The sequence below is a fragment of the Sceloporus undulatus genome, chromosome 10, assembly GCF_019175285.1.
Source record: "Sceloporus undulatus isolate JIND9_A2432 ecotype Alabama chromosome 10, SceUnd_v1.1, whole genome shotgun sequence".
NCBI classification, from domain to species: Eukaryota; Metazoa; Chordata; class Lepidosauria; order Squamata; family Phrynosomatidae; genus Sceloporus; species Sceloporus undulatus.
Window position 1 is genome coordinate 7,711,459 of NC_056531.1, and position 17,013 is coordinate 7,728,471.

General features: G+C 43.4%; 2 protein-coding genes across 22 annotated transcripts in view; both read left to right on the plus strand.

Annotated features, from left to right (window-relative positions):
* EP400 (E1A binding protein p400) overlaps positions 1 to 17,013 on the plus strand; it is a 390,490-nt gene that overhangs the window by 189,229 nt on the left and 184,248 nt on the right. The gene's annotated exons all lie outside the window — the stretch shown is intronic.
* ULK1 (unc-51 like autophagy activating kinase 1) overlaps positions 1 to 17,013 on the plus strand; it is a 151,990-nt gene that overhangs the window by 123,896 nt on the left and 11,081 nt on the right. For 2 of the 4 annotated variants that reach the window (XM_042441545.1, XM_042441546.1), the window contains exons 17-25: positions 877 to 1,031; positions 2,627 to 2,707; positions 2,811 to 3,073; positions 4,027 to 4,211; positions 6,442 to 6,545; positions 6,699 to 6,842; positions 7,788 to 7,975; positions 13,236 to 13,414; positions 13,586 to 13,704. In XM_042441545.1, the coding sequence (XP_042297479.1) occupies positions 877 to 1,031; positions 2,627 to 2,707; positions 2,811 to 3,073; positions 4,027 to 4,211; positions 6,442 to 6,545; positions 6,699 to 6,842; positions 7,788 to 7,975; positions 13,236 to 13,414; positions 13,586 to 13,704 (1,418 nt within the window). The remainder of the gene's footprint in view (positions 1 to 876; positions 1,032 to 2,626; positions 2,708 to 2,810; positions 3,074 to 4,026; positions 4,212 to 6,441; positions 6,546 to 6,698; positions 6,843 to 7,787; positions 7,976 to 13,235; positions 13,415 to 13,585; positions 13,705 to 17,013) is intronic. The other 2 variants (XM_042441548.1, XM_042441547.1) reach the window with 2 other exon arrangements.

Consider the following 17,013-nt stretch of genomic DNA (forward strand, 5'->3'; position numbering starts at 1 on the left):
TTCCCACCAGCGACTCCTCTCTCCCCTCAGCACTGGCTAAGGTGTGGGTGATGTGGCGCTGGGCACATTCTTCAGCGCTGGGGGTCCTCGACACTGGGCGTCTGAGCACTCACTAGGGTGATGGGGTGGCCTCTTCCTTCTCCTACATGCTGATGTATAGTGTCTAGATCAAGGGAAGTAATAGTGCCACTCTATTCTTCTTTGGTCAAGCCTCACCTGGAATACTGGGTCCATTACTTGACTTTAAAGAAAATATAACTCTATTGACACTTTAGTAACTATATAAGTGAAATTAAATTTTGAGATAGAAACAGAGTAACAGTGTAAATATGTAAAATATGTAAATATGTAACTAAGGGGCTGTACTGATTTATCCCCTGGAGCAGCAGACAAATGCTGTGACCTCTGTGAGGCTTTTTTTGCTGTGTGCGAGGCGTCATTGACGCGTTCATACGCGACATCTGCACAGTGCTCCGCTGTTTGGGCATTGCGCCATGCTGACATCGTTGCGTGCCCCATTATGGACGGGTGCACGCAACCATGGCACTCACGCAGCAATTGTAAAGCGCCGTATGCGGACACCCAGCCCCACAAAACCCTAAAATTGGCCCCAGGATGGCACAAAGTCTGTACTAGGCCTATGTTAAGTTTTTAACTTTGTATTTCTATCATATGTCCAAACAGCCTACCATTTTACCTCATTGGCTTTCCACTACATTTGTGTGGCTAACAATGGGGAGAAAGTGTAGCTTCAAAAAGTTACATTTTGAGGAATGTTGCAGTCCAAGAAATGTGATTACCTGTTACTGTCCTGAACACTTTAGTTGCCCTGCTATGATTTTAGGAATAACTCATTTCATTATTATTTTCTATTAGGTCTGTTACAGTCAGAAGATCAAGCAACACAAGCCCACATGGCTTCATGAAGGCTAGCCCTTCTCCTCCATTTGCTTATGGAGAGCATGGAGCTGTGCCAGCCTCCAGAAGATTCTCCTTTGGTGGTGCTAAGCCTTATACACAATGCCCACAAGGTATGTTTTATTATTTATTTGATTAATTTATATGCCACCTTTCTCCTAGTATAGGACCCAAAAACAGCTGACAATATAAAGTAAAACAAGCTCCAACTAAAGCAATCATAATGGTTTTTAAAAAAACTGTTAAAAATCATTAAATACACTATCCTGTTAAAAATAGCACTAACTTAAAACCATAACAATGTGGATGAAATATACCTAGGGGAAGCCATGTTGGCTATGTAGCAAAGTACAAGAACATCCAAAATCCACAAAACAGTTTTGCCTTTATTTGGCCAACCAAAATGCACAAAATACATGTTGCAAGCTTTCAAAGCTCCACTGGCAAAAGTTTTTTAAATCATACAGGAGAAAAATATGGTATGTCAGTATTTTGTTGTTGTGGTGGTGGTGGTGTTTTCAGGTGAGATGGTATGGAGATATATCTATGCAGGCTTTTCACTTAAATCAAAATACGCCACACTGTATATCTTAATATTGTTTGTGGCAGGATCCAGGATTCTGTAGCCCTTTGTGCCTTGTGCATAGCCAACAAATACTTCTTCAATATCCAGTTCAGCTTGTTCCTTTGGGCTTTAGGAATATAAAGATAGACCTGATTTTTCCAGCGGTGAAGGCGGAGCCATCCTTCATGAGAGTTGGTTGACCTGATTTCTCAAAATATCAGATAGGTTGGGTTTCGTGCCATTCCATAGCCGAAATGGAGTCTGATTTGTGGCCTTGGTTATGAGTCTGTTCTGCAGGTAGTTAGAAGTGTATATTGCTTTTGTCCAGTATTTCTCTGGCAATCTAGCATCTGACAAATTCCATAAGAGATCTATTTTTCCTTTCCACTACTCCATTCTGTTCGGGAATACTGTATAAGAAATTGCCTTCTTAGGTAATCAGCCATCTCTCTCGATACATACTCACCTCCATTGTCTTGAGGTTTTCTCCCAAAATTTATTGTCGCTGTTGCTGATTTATTTCATTTTGTATGCCACCTTTCTCCCAGAAGGGACCCAAGATGGCTCACAAGTAAAAAGCATTTTAAAAATTACAATAAAAACTTCCTGACAGTAAGTCTGTTTGACAGTGGAACAAACTCCCTTGGAGTGTAGTGGAGTCTCCTTCCTTAGAGGTCTTTAAACAGAGGCTAGATGGCCATCTGTCGGGCATGCTTTGATTGTGATTTGCTGCATGGCAGGGGGTTGGACTGGATGGCCCTTGCAGTCTCTTCCAACTCTACGATTCTATGATTCTTTAAGTCATGGTAACCCTAAGGCAAAACTATCACGGTTTTCTTGGTACGTTTCTTCAGAGGGGGGTTGCCATAGCCATCCTTTGAGGCTGAGAAACTGTGACTTGCCCAAGATCATCCAGTATATTTTCATGTTTGAATTGGGATTTGAATTCTCAATCCCAGCACTCAAACCAATACACTAAAGCCCTATATGCTAGATGAATTGTATCTTGGTAGTTGTTCACATTTCCAGTCTAAACCTCCAGTAGTTCGTTAGATAAGGGTACCATTGTCATTTCTTTGCAATAATGAAGTCTATTGTGTAATCTATTGTATGGCCTGGTTTGTTTTCTTTGTGATTTTTAAGTTGGAACAGTTCCAGAGCAGCCTGACCAAACTGTTGTTCCTTCTCTTGGAGCAGAGATGAAAAGCCGGGTGCCCATACTTGGTATGTCATGGTTGGGTTTACCTTGAAACTGTTCCTTCCATTGAATTCCTGCTTATGTGTACTTAAACATGATCATCCTGCTGCTTTTCTCCTCCTCTCTCAGGTGCCTCAGTGCCTGACCCTTCCCTACGAGGGATGGGTTCCCGTCTTCACAGTGCTCCCAACCTGTCAGATTTGCATTCCTGTCAGCAGAAGATAAAGAAGCAGTGTTCAGATCCTCTGGTTGCTCATTGCAGCCACATTCCAGCTGTCCAGTCTGTACAGGCACATGGACTAAAAACTTGCCGTCCACTGAGGTCTTCCCCAAAGCTCTCTGAATTCATGCAGAGGAGCCCCTTGCCAACTATTTTGGGGTCTCCAACAAAGGTACTGCCTCCTTGCAGAACCTGAATTTGATTTTGAAAAGCTGTAGGAGGTTGTGCAGGGGTAAGCCACTATGAAACTGTAAGAGGAGTGGATATGTTGCTTCCTCCTAGGAGCAAAATACAAATAGCACTCAGAGCTTAGAAGAGTTAGCTCTCAGACTACATTCTGGAACTTGTAGTCGAAAACAGTAATTTTTCAAAGTTCTCTATTTAATGTCTGGATTTTTGTTGCTGTATTCAGTTAAATAGTAGCTGCAATGGGATCCTGGTTTGAACCACAGGGAAATGTTAACTTTTCCTCTTGTATCCAAAATCCCCCCTCCTTTTTTTAGACCAACACATACACACACGGAGCTGCTGCCATTTGCAATGAGAAGAAAAGTTACTACTGATGGGAGTGGTAACTTGAAACAAGCAGCAACATTGGGGCTGAGGGTGTGAACTGTTCTGTGGGACAGCATGCAAGCTCTCTGAGTGCTGATCAAGGGAACAGAACAGATACTGCCATTTTAAGCTATTTATAATCTAGTATATTTAGAGTTTTTTAAACAGAGGCTGGATGGGTGTGCTTTGATTGTGAGTTCCTGCATGGCAGGAGGTTGGACTGGATGGCCCTTGTGCTTTCTTCTAACTCTATGAGTCTATGATTCTATCATTCTGTTTCATAATACAGTCCTGATCAAACCAACTTTTTGATCTACGTAACAAATTTGAATTTCTAGGCATCGTTTGTTGGGCCAGTAAATTCTTAATTGTTAAACTTAACTTTTGAAAACATTCGAAAACAATATGTGAGGATTTGGTAGCATCGTACTACGAAGAGTATGGCATTCTTTTGAGTTCAAAATCGCTTTTACGTTGTTTTCAGCCTTAAGATACCATTTAATGCCATTCTGTATTTCTGCTAAACAATCCTTATCCTCTTCTTCGTTGTTTCATCTTTTATTTAAACAGGTTATGTCACCTTTTGAGTTCAATAAAACCCCAAGTTCCCAAAGCCTGCTGACCCTTCTGGCCCATCAAGGTGTCATGATTGCCCCAACAAGGAATAAGACTCTGCCTGACCTGAAGGATATGGGCTATTTTCACTGCCAGCAAGCAGGGCTAGGTTTGAGGCCTGTGGAAGAAGCAAAGGGCAGGTAGGAAGCTTTGTCAAAAAAAGGGGGGAGGGCATTTGATATACAGATCTTTTATTGTATGTGGGATTTTCTACTTTTCAGATGTTGTTGGAAGGGGGGAATATATCAGTTTCCTGCCTCTTCCTGTATCCTTCAAACCTTCTGCTAGCATCAAATCATCTTGGCAATTCTTTGAGGTTTCTACACAACCTATCCCATTCAGTGATGTGTGATTTGCAGGCTAAATTTGGCTGTGTGGTGTTATTGTCTATGTGGGCCACTGGCATGGGGACTTCCCATGATCCTCTGCTGCCATCTTTTTGGAAAGGATGCAGTACATTTTTCTTCCCTTGCTTTTGGCCAGTTGCCATTGCAGTGTACCAAGTTACATAGACTAAAGATTGAAACAGCAAACTCCCCAAAGTTGAATTTCTGGGGGACAGGGGGGCAGTGAGTTCAAAAGCCTACTGTTAGCAATGATGTTTTTGTTCCAACAGAAGAGAATGGGAAATAGCCTACACTTTTAATGGCAATATCATTAAGGATCCTACCTGAAGGTTGCTAAGGCTCTGGTGTGCTAGCACAGTGCACTGTACACTGACAGTCCCTGACCAATTGTCAGCCAAAGTAACAGAATCCTAAAGAGGCACACTACTGCTATTTCCTTACATATGCCTCTCTATCAAAGCCAGTATTTCCACCTGTGGTTTAGGTATCTTTTAATGCACAGTTGAGCAATGAGTGGTCCAGGGTGCGGTTGAACTATACCTCCCATCATGGACTATGTTGCCTAGGATTAATGGGAGTTGCAGTCTATCCATATTCGGAGGGCCACACTTTCTGCATCCCTTTTTAAATTAGATGCACACCAATGGCTATCAAACCAGCTGTTTGATCAGAGATCAAACCACATCATTCCCTGGAAGCCAAAATGACAAAACTGAGGCTGCCGTTCTTTGGCCACATCATGAGAAGGCATGATTCACTCAAAAAGACAATAATCTTGAGAAAAACTGAGGGCAATATAGAGAAGAAAACCACACACCAGGTGGCTCAACTCACTTAGGGAGGTCACAAACATGAATCTACAAGACCTAAGCAGAGCAGTGGAGGGTAGGAGGGCTTGGAGATGTCTCATCTGAAGGGTTGCCATGAGTCAGGTCTGACTCAAGGGCAATTAACAACAAATTGATATAAATAAGTGGAATGACTCTGCAATTACTTCCATCATTTTTCTTGTAGCATTTCCTCTGGTGACACATTGGATTGTCAAGCAAAACAGACTTGACTCTGGAAGCAGATATAATTCAGTGAGCTAATTGTAATCCTTTCTAATATTCTGTTCCCTCTTAATCTGGCCTGGTATAAGGCAGCTTCCTGCAGTCTAAAAAAACACCTGGCCAACACTTAAGGAACACTGATCAACACAGTCAACAACAGGCACTACAATTGCTGTCTCAAGAAGAATATTTAATAACCAAATTGCATCCATCCTAGCTTGGATATGTGATTCTGCATTTGGTTTATTAAACCATCAGGCTGGGCTGGAATAGTCAAATCCTACCCCCTCATCCCATTTTGTGTTGCATATATAGTGTGTAGTGAAAGGCTTATTTACCAATGCAGATGTGGGAGGCATTCCATCAGCTGGCACGGCCACAGGAAGGGTATTATGGAAGCTGTGCTGCACAGCCTTACCTGTGTGGTAGGGTTTGTGTGTGCATTGGTGATCCTTCCAAAACAGTGATAGGCCAAGCTTTATTGCCTTGGTTTTCCTCATTCTATGAAGTTCTATTGTTGCTCTTTGCCAGCGTGGATGTTTCCCCCTGCATGCAGCAGCAGCAGTGGGAATGCTTTGGAACTAGTAATATCTGCTGTCTGGAAGGGCTTAGACTCACACTTTTTCTCTCAAAATATAACATTCCTGCGTTGGCAGGGCTGATACAAGCCTTCTAAATCTATCCATCTGATTGTTGAGAGAGGGTGTAGTTTTCAGTTTGCAGACTTTGTGCTGCTTTAAAGGTGGGTCATCCTAGATGAGAAGCTTATAAGGCCTGCACAGAACTCCACAAAACTAAGGAGAGCTCTGCTTCATACTGTAGAACTGGAGTCTTTACATGCTGCAGAACTGACATATTTTTAAAAACATTTGTTTCACTTTAATGAAAATGCTTTAGTAGGATCTAGTCCTCAGTGAGCAAAAATTAACAAAGTCTATGTGCACTGTTCTGGTCTCATGCCCTCTCTTCAGATCATTTAGCACTGGCCGTCTTACAGACCTCCTTCTCAAGGCTGCTTTCGGGGAAGCTGGTAGCAATGACAGCTTGAACAATGAGAAGCCCATGGAGATCACAGGTACTGGAAAGCAAGAAAGCTGTGAGGTCTGTTTTCCTTTTGACAGTGGTGGTATTTTGTCCTCTTCTTATTAGTGTCCACCCATCTATTTCTAATCTTTGTGACTCTCTTCCACTCTCTTTGTTCATCTATGTGGCTGATCGTTCTCCACAGCCCCTTCTGCTACCTTTGGAGGAACTCTATGTGCAGCAGCTGGCGATAGTGATTCAGCAAGCCCCTCTCCAGTGGTGTTTACTGTTGGATCCCCTCCCAATGGGACAACACCACCACAGATCACCAGGACCAGAATGTTCTCAGGTGAGGAAAGCTCCTCACCATCTTTATACTGCTGTTAAGAATGGGAATTGGAGCTGTATTTGTATCTGCAATCCATCTTTTGTGTTGAAATAGGACTGTGTCCATTTAAAAATATTTTAGTTTAACTAATGCAGGCACATGCACATATGGCTTGTGTGCAAATGGTATGACCCACCTGGTGGATTCACTGCCCTTAACAGCCTGGTGCAGTACGATTCTTGAGCTGGTGGCCATAAGGTTTGGTGAAATGGTGGGTGATTCCAACTGTCATCTGGCCTTAGAGGGAGTGAAAGGACAGGCCCAACGCCATCGGGCCTGAAGAGGAAGAGCCCTCCCCTCCCTCCTTCCAACTGCCATCTTCTGGCCTGGGAGGGAGCAAAAGGACAGGCCCAACGCCATTGAGCCTGAAGAGGAAGAGCCCTCCCCTCCTTCCTTCCAACTGTCATCTTCTGGCCTGGGAGGGAGTGAAAGGACAGGCTCAACGCCATCGGGCCCGGCCTCGATTAAGAAAAAGAGCCCTCCCTCCAGTCCATCTGCCTTGGTCCAGGCCTCAGAGGGAGAAAAGAATGCTGGACCTGATCCCCTCCCCCCCTCACCATTCCCTTCTCCTTTTGTGTCGTGTCTTTTTAGATTGTAAGCCTGAGGGCAAGGAACCATCTATTACTCTGTTGTAAGCTGCCCGGATTCCCAGTGATTGGGCGACATATAAATAAATCCTATTATTATTATCATCATCATCATTAAAGCTCGGTTTGGACTTTCTTCTGTAGTGCAAGTAATGGGATTAGTAAAGATACTGAGGATGAGAGTGTTATAATTAAATGCAAATTAATCAGTGTTCAGGAAATTTAAAAACAAAACAGGATGTTTGTTTCCTTGGTTTAACTTCTTTTAGGCTTCACATGTAGATAACTTTGATATACTTTATTTTGTCTTTTTTTAAAGTGGGATCTTCTAGCTCTCTAAGTTCCGGAGGATCTTTCAGCGGGCGGCACTTCATCATGGGAACTGGTGGGGATGTGCTTGAAGCCTCATTGGGTCTCAGATACACCTTTGCTGACCCCCTCACTGCCAACCTGGATGGAACAATTACCTTTGAAGCACCGGAGCTACCTGAGGAGACTCTCATGGAAGTGAGTTGCATCCCACTCACCCTGCCAGGCTAGGACCAAAATATTAAAAGGGGCAGGATTTGACGTTTGATGTGGGTTCTGATTCTCAGCCTCTCAAATTGTACAAAAAATAAACATGAGTTCTAGCTGGTCCTATATGGTAATTGCAGATAAAAGAATAAAAATATGTGAGTAGTACAGTTGGAAGCTGAACAGGTTTGGGTATGCTTTTTCCACATAGTTTTTTTTTTATGTCTGCTGCAGGCAACATCCCAAAACTCTCCCACCAGTGCTCTCATTGGCCCATTACAGATGGGCAAAATGTGGCGTGGTGGCAGCGGTGCTAGGGTTAGGGAGCGCACACTATGCAGACGCTCCCTAACCCTAGTACGTATTCCGAACGTCAAAATGGCGGCGCCCTGTACACATGGGCGCTGCCATTTTGATGTGATGGACGCTTAGCGTCCGCACATTGTGGCGCACTTGTGATGTCACGAGTGCGCCATTGGTGTACTCGAGCATCAGAAGTGTGCCACAAAAAGAACCCGCTTTTTGCGGGTTCTTTTTTTGCCAGTGGGAAACCACACAGTTTATCTGTTGCGGCTTCCCACCGGTGGAAAAGGAAGCATAGTCTGCTGTATCCAAATGATCATTAGGTTTGGAAATTTGGTTTTTCTTTTCATTATTGATTGATGGGAAAGATTCCCAACAATCCCACCTTTGAGCATATGTATTCTACATCTCTGCCCTGCGACCACCGTCATGTGAAATCTCCAGAGCTTGCAATATTAGTGAGTATGTTATTTATCAAGTTGCATTCTCCTTTGCTCCAAGTACAGTTCAGTCCTTACATTCAGTCCTAACCAACAGCCCAGGCTTTGGCAGAACAGGGATTTGAATCAGTCCCCACAGTTTTAATCAACTCTTTCTAGTGCACTGAATAGTCATTTAGGGAATTATGCTGTTGCCACTAGTTGATTGGTGTTCATTTCAGCCCTTTTTTAAAACTGAGAGGTTTTTTTAATTGATAGGTTAGGTCTGTGTTTGTCTTACCTTGTACGCTTCAGGAGGTTGTGTGCAGCAGAGATTTGAACTTCAGAAATAATAAAATTAAACACTGTGAGATGATGGTGAATTGCAAAGAGTTCCCCAATTAGAGATGGAGTTGATACTGAAAGTTAGACTGGAGTGAGAATCATGTGGCCTTCAAAATGATGCTAAATCACAATTCTCACCATTTCCCAGTATCAGCTTTGCTGGCTAGGTCTGATGGGAGTTGTAGTCTAACAATATTTGAAGGGCCGTTCAGTTCCCATGCCTGGATTAGATAATAAATGCCAGATGATAATCTACATCAATACAAGGCTTTATATTGCAGCTGATATTTAGGTAGTGTTCATGCTTGCTGAATAATTCCAGACTCTTTTCAAAGCAAAATTTCTCCCTAAAGCAAAAGTGCTCTAATTGATTAAAATAGAACAAATGATGCAGTAAGAGGACTGCTGTCCAGAATAGGTAGAGATAGTAAAGGAATACCTATATCATTCCTCTGCTTGAGAGTTCAGCTTCTAAAGATGAAGCAGACCTACCTGTCAGTCCTGCTGCCCCAAGAGTTCAGCTTTGAAAATGAAGCAGACTTACCACAGCTGTGCCCTCCTCCAGCTCAGTCTGATAACCACCTGAGTGCTCCACAGGAGGAGAGATAACTCCAGGCCCTAGGGAAAGGAGATGGCTCCCGTATCTGGCACAAACACAGTCCCTTCAGGCTAGGTGAGGTTGTACATATGCAGCTGGGCAATACCCTCCTGAAATACAATCTGCAGGTTGGGTTGGGTTGAGTGAGCATGCTTTTCCCCTTTTTGTTGATGGAAACAAACTTGATTTCTTTCTTAAGCCTGCTTCTACTGCGAGATATGACTTTGTGACTTATGACCCTTGACTGTTTCTTGACCTTGTTATCCACTGCTCCCTGTGAACTCTGCTTAGATTTACAACTTTTAACTCTAAACTGTTTGGTTATTGAATAACACTTGATCTTTTGGCTTCTGATCTTCTGGCACCCTGCCTGCTAGTACAGTATGAGAACAGGACAACCTAGCTACTCTAAATGAATTCAAGGAGGGGTACAGGCGGCAGAAAAGGGGCGGTCCCCGCAGCTCTTTTCCAGGCCATGGGGAAGCGGCAAAACGCTGCTTCCCTGTGGCCTGGAAAGGGGTGTCCTTGGGGCTTCATGCCCCATAGACACCCCGACAGGCGCAGCCAGAGGAAAAAGGGGCCACTTGGCCCCTTTCTCCCTGGCTTCGTTCCCGCAGTAATCTAGTTGCCGCAGGAAGGAGGCGCCTTCCCAGAAGGAGCTCCATTTCACAGCTCCTTCTCGCGCCGCAAATAGGGCACCCTAAGTGCCTTCCAGTGGCACGATGCCATCAGGCATGCGCTGGTCCATTTGGATGCGGCGTGCACGTGACAACATCATTGCGCGCTGCGTATGGACGATGCCATGCCAAGATGGTGCCCTCCATATGTGGTAGGTTGCTGCATGCTCCCCATCCCTACTTTTGACCCCAACACAGCGCTTCCATGCCGTCTGTACTGGGCCCAAGTCTTCAGGGCCAGATGAACTGTATCCAAGAGTACTAAAGGAATTTGTAGGTGTAATCTCAGAGCCATTGTCAGCAATTTTGGAGAACTCTTGGAGGACATGAGAGGACATGGGAGGAGAGCAAGTGTTCCTAACTTCATAGAATTGTCGAATCATAGAGTTGGAAGGGGCTTCTTTGGGCCATCGAGTCCAACGCCCTGCTCAGTGCAGGTTCTCCAGCTAGCGCATTTCCAGTAAGTAACTGTCCAGCCTTTTTTTTGAAGACATCCAGAGAAGGAAACCCCACCATCTCTCTAGGCCAGTGATTCCCCTGGGGGCAGTGGAAAGTTCCAGGGGGCCAGTGAAGGAAAAGTGGGACAGTAGGGGACCATTGAAGGGTGAAAGGGGGCAGCGCAGGACCTTCAGTCAAAGTATTGATGTGCAAGAAAGACAGCGGCCTTTAGGACCATGGTGGGGATGAAGATTGCATGAAAAGTCTTTTGGTGTTCCTAAAAAAACCTACCACACAGCTTCGCTGATAACTTTCTGTGGTGTTATGTCCCGCTGTTTGCCTGCCCATGTGAGCTCACTCCCTTACTGGTATCTTTCACTAATACAGTAGTGGCACTTGGGAAACTCTCATGAGGCTTGGGCACAGGGCATCACTTCTGTGGCTCAGAGTGGCAGACTGGAGCACAGAATTAGAGTGCATGATGGTAGGGGAGACGTAGGGTGGGCAGTGGGTGCTGGGCTTTATATAGGTTGATAGTGGGGACAATTATGTAAGGGGCTATTAATATGCTTTTGAAGCAGTTTATTTTGTTGTTGTGTTTAGTTATATAGGTGCATATTGTATTTGGGGATCTTTTATTGTTGCCTGGTTGATAATACAGATTTGTGCTATATATACCAAAGTGGGCAAGAGCATCAATGCCTACTCAAAGAATAACAAAACCAGAGACAGGTTAAGGTTTTATAAGTTAGATTAATTATAGAGTTAATAGAAAAATTATTACTGAGATATTTTAGCATGTTATATAGGCTAAGCATGGTTATATGATTTTAATAAATAGATAACTGTTTTGAAACTTCAGTGGGTTCAAAATGCTGAGGCCAGACTGTTGAACAGAGCTGGGTACAGGGATCATGTGACACCCCCCCCCCCCCCCCCCAATTGAAAGAGCTTCATTACCTACCAGTCCATTTCCAGACAGAATTCAAAGTGCTGGTTTTGACCTTTGCAACCCTACATGGCTTCAGTCCAGACTATTTGAAAGCTTCTGAACAGTTCCTGAAAATCTCCTCCTCTGGACGGATCAGGAACGTAATGGGAATTTCTGGTGGTGTCGGCAGCGTTCAGCATGCAATAAAATGTGTGATAGCCCCCATTCTGTTCCCATGCCACTCCCTTTTGTTCTGTGCTGGGAGCGCCCCTGGGGGCAGTGTGGTAAACTCCTATATGTCCTTATATAAGCCTGGGTGAGCTTTAAGATCTACAGAAGGGGCCTTTTTCTGAATCTCACCATGTGTCAGGATTGAGTTAATCCTGTCACGATTTTCCTTTGATTATGATTAAGTTTGATGCTGTAAACGGGTTATATTACATGCTAGACAATTGTGCTTGCCGGGCTTTGCAGTATGGAATTTGTGGTTATGTGGTGTATTAGCTATTAAGGAGCAATGGGTGCTGGGCTGTTAGTGGGGGCAGTTATGGGGCAGTTATGTGAGTGGATATTGTGCTTTTGGATCTGTTTATTTGGTTGTTGTGTTCAGTTATATAGATATATATAAGTTTAATTTGTAATAATGTTAAGTGGTATAAGAATATCTTATAGTTGGTTGTTTTATATATTGATTGACTTAGAATGAAGACTTGTATCACCACGTATTAAAGTGAACAAGACCATCAATGCCTATTCAAAAAATTAAAGAAATCAGTGACAGGTTAAGATTTTATAAGGTTTAGTAGGTTTAATTAATGATGGAGTTAATGAAAGAAATATAACATATTTTAATAGTGTTAGATGGTTTTTATGAAGAATACAAATGTGTGATTTTTATATGTTTTAATATAAAAGGTGTGGTGGAGTCTCTTCCATTGGAGGATTTTAAACAGAGGCCGGATGGCCATCTGTTGGGAGTGCTTTGATTGTATGTTCTTGAATGGCAGAAGGGAATGGGACTGGTTGGTCCTGATGGTCTTTTCCAACTCTATGATTCTATGTTTTGAACAAAGAGAAGGGTTTTTGTCATAACTGAAAATAGCTTCATGTTTTGTTTTTTGTTTTTCTGTGTAGAAGATTGTGATAATACAGGTAGATCTTGAATAAAATCCTACAGGAGTTATACTGAGATGGTTTCCATTTAAGGCCATTTGACAGAATCGACAAGGGCCCTGAATCCTGTGAAATTGTTATGGTTATGTTGTGCCTTCAAGTTGTTTTTGAATTAAGGCAACCCTAAGGTGAACCTATCACAAATCTTTCTGAGGTTGAGAGTGCGTGACTTGCCCAAGGTCCCACAGTGGGCTTCTAATGGCCGAGAGAGATTTCAAACCCTGGGCGCCAGAGTTTAGTCCAGTGTTCGAACCACTATGCCATTCTGGCTCCTAATCCTTTGAAATAGCTACTCCTTAATTGCTTCAACCTGGAACTGCCCTGCAACTCTCCTGCCATGATTTTCTTTTCTCTACTCTGGTTACAGCAAGAGCATACAGACATCCTGCGTAGCCTGCAATTTACTCTGGCCTTCGTCCACTATGTGATGGAAATTGCAGCCATTAAAGGCAGTGCCAGTGAGCTCAACAATTCATTGGCCTCTGAATACCAGCTCCAGGAGAACATTGTGGCCGACCAGATCAGCCTGCTCAGCAAAGAATGGAGGTAAAAAGGTTAATCTTCAAGGAGACTTCCAAGAAAATTCTTCACGCAGTCCCACACACTACAGGATAGAGGATTCAACAGCCTGATTGAGTATTAAAAGAGTTTGAAGTGTTCATTATGCAGTTTGGCATAGGATTACTCTCTGAACCTGGTCTTATGTTTCCTTTGCAGTTATGCAGAACAGCTGGTATTGTACTTGAAGGTAGCAGAATTATTGTCCTCAGGCCTGCAGATGGCAATAGACCAGATCCGAACAGGCAAACTGTGTCTTTCTTCCACTGTCAAGCAAAGTAAGAGTCTTAGTTCAAATGTATATGCATTCAAACTCAATCTCTCCCGTCCCCCAAAATTATTTTGGGGAGGGACTGCAACTCATTAGTAGAATAAATCCAAGAGTCAGTCCTCAATTAAACAGATTAAATAATGGATTAATGGATTAATGGATTCAAACTACAGGAAAAGAGATTCCACTTCAACGTTAGTAAGCACTATTTAACAGTAGAATATGTTGCCTGGGAAAGTGATGGAGTCTCCTTTGAAGGTTTTTAAGCAGAGGATGGATGGCCATCTGTTGAGGGTGCTTTGATTGTGTCTTCTGTGTAGCAAGAGTTGGACTTGATGGCTCTTGTAGTTTCTTCTAACTCTGAATCTGTGATTCTAAGTAGCCTGCAGATCTTGGGTGTAACTTATTATTAGCAATGGGTAACTTCAAATAGACTCCCTTTTTTGTAGTAATTATAGCCAACTATATTATAGTGTGATTGTAATGTAATGAGGGATATCCTAAATCCTTGTATGGTGTTTCTGTAACTGGTTTTGGTTACTTTGATAGTTATTGAGGGGCAAGCTGTTACTGATTGAGTGCGTGTTGTAGCAGATGCCATCATTTTTAAAAATGATCAAATTAGCCATTATAGTTACTTTTAAAATACTGTAGTAACTTTAAAGGCAACCAGCTATTTGAATGGGGCATTTGGAGCTGTAGTGCCACTAATTAATTTTCAGAAGTAACTTTTGAAACTCCTGTAGCTTGTGATGGAAGAGATTTGTGAATAATACCATGGAGTGGCAATAGTAGTCAGTGAAGATAATATTGGGATAAATTGGTGTTTAGTCTACTCCCCACAAATTCCTCCTCCCATTATTCCCCCATGGTGCAACAGAAATCAATAGTTTGGAATTAGCCTTAAGTCCACTTGCTTCTGTCTTCCCAGGAGGGAAACAGTCACACTCAAAAGTCATCATCATCACATATATCCAGGTAGACATCAAAAGCTTCACGGTTGCAGTTGCCATCTGGAGTGAAGACATATTTGTGGAAAGATAGCAATGACTGAGTTGACATTCTTGAAAGTATTCCTGTGAAAAGCAGATGGAAATGAAACACAGGATGAATATGCTTGTATTCCTTTGGCAACACAAGCTCTGCAGTTACTTCATTCAAAAGATGCTTTATTTGGAAGAGGCCTATATACTTGAGGCCAAGCTTCTTTGAAGGATGTCTTGATTTAAGGTGTTGGTTGACAAATACACCTTATCCCCAGGTTTTAGAGGCCAGGAGGGTTTTCTATGAGCATCAGCAAACCTTTTATAGTCCCACTTAACCTCCTTGATTGCCTCTTCTATTTTTGGCCACTGGACTTTCAGTTTGGCCACCCACTGGGACCCTGACACTGGGTCAGTGGGTTCACAGTTCAGTCTAGGTAAAAGTCTAGGCTCATAACCATATACCACCTCAAAAGGTGAGTGACCCATGCTTGTGTGGACAACTGCATTGAATGCTATTTCTGCATGGGGCAACAACTCCACCCAATTGTCCTACAGATGATTGATAGAACAACTTAAAAACCGTTCAAACGAGGAGTTCGTTCCACCTGTCCTAGCTCCACCCCCAATTTGGCCTGCAGCACCTTCCAGAATTTGATGTGAACTGGGTGCCTCTATCAGAGACAACCTTGTCTGGGAGGGAGTGCAGCTTATAGATATGTTCTATGAATAGATCTGCCAGTTTTTGAGCTGTAGGCAGTCCCTTACACCCCACGTAGTGCACCTGTTTTGAGAACAGGTCTGATACCACCAAAATGGTGTTTTTCCCTTTGCTTCAGGCAAATCTGTGATGACGTCCATTGCTATATGCTGCCATTGGCTACTAGGGGTCTCTAGAGGTCACAAGAGCCCGCAGGGTTTTCCTACTGTTGGTTTGACCCTGCCACATACTGGACAGCCCTTTACATAGCTCTCAGTGTCAGTTCTCATTCCCTGCCACCAGTATTTACTTTGCACCATGTGTAAAGTTTTTACAAAACCCCAATTTCCTGATGCTTCAACATCGTGACATAGGTTCAGCACTTTGGCTCTCAGTTTTTTAGGTAGATAGACTTTGCCCTCTTTACACCACACTTTGTTGTATATTAACAGCAACTCCTTTTGGTTATCCTTGACCCATTGGTCCTCGGGGTTAGCTTGGATGATCTGTAATAGTAAAGGGTCAAGCTCCTTTCCCTCTTTTTTCCCCCTTTCCAGTTTTGACTGTGCGTAATCACCGCCAGGCTTAACTGCTGAGGGGTGAACAGAGTTTGAAGCGGCTGGCTCTCTTTTTCTCCCTGACGAGGAAGTCTGGATAAGGCGTCCGCCAAAGTGTTTTCCTGCCCCGGGATAAACTTAATGGTGAACTTGAACTTGTAAAAGTCTTTAGCCCATCTTCTCTGTTTTGGGGTGAGCTTTCTAGGGGCCTGCAAAGCTTCTAAATTACGATGGTCCGTCCACACCTCAAAAGGACAGGGGCATCCCTCTAGGAATTGTCTCCAGGATTGTAAAGTCCATATGATGGCAAAAACCTCTCGCTCCCAAACAGGCCACCCCAATTCAGCACCTCTAAATTTTTGGGTTAAGTATGCACATGGTCTCAGCACCCCTCCATTGTCTTTTTGCATCAACATGGCTCCCATGGCCACATCAGAGGCATCTACCTATCTACAAATGGCTGCTGTGGATCTGGATGTTTTAGGATGGGCTCCATGCTAAACAATGTTTTTAATTGGTCAAAAGCCTCGTGGCACTCTAAATTCTACCTGATGTGAGTGGATGGATTGGGGGGAGTTCAGGGACCCTTCCCCTTTTCCTTGGTGACCTTCCCCCCTGGGTCATTAGTTCTCAACAGGTTGGTGATGGGCAGGGCAATCTCAGCAAAATGAGGCTCAAAATGTTGGTAAAAGTTAGCAAACCCCAGGAAGCGCTGAACTTGCTTCCTGGTCTTAGGCACCGGTCAGTCCATCACTGCTTACACCTTGAGGAGGTCCATCTCAGTCCCTTGAGTGGATACTCGGTATCCCAAGAAGTCCAGCTTGTTAGTGTGAAAATGACACTTTGTCAGCTTAACATAAAGCTTATTGTCCAATAGTCTTTGTAGCACCTTTCTAACCAACAACACATGAGATTTCAGGTCGGGAGAGTAGATCAGGATGTCATCTAGGTACACCAGCACCCCATCAAACAGCAGAACATGAAGCACTTCATGGACTAACCTCATAAAACAAACTCCCCCCCCCCCCCCCCCGATAACCGAAAGGGGAAAACCAGGTATTCTAATAATAATAATA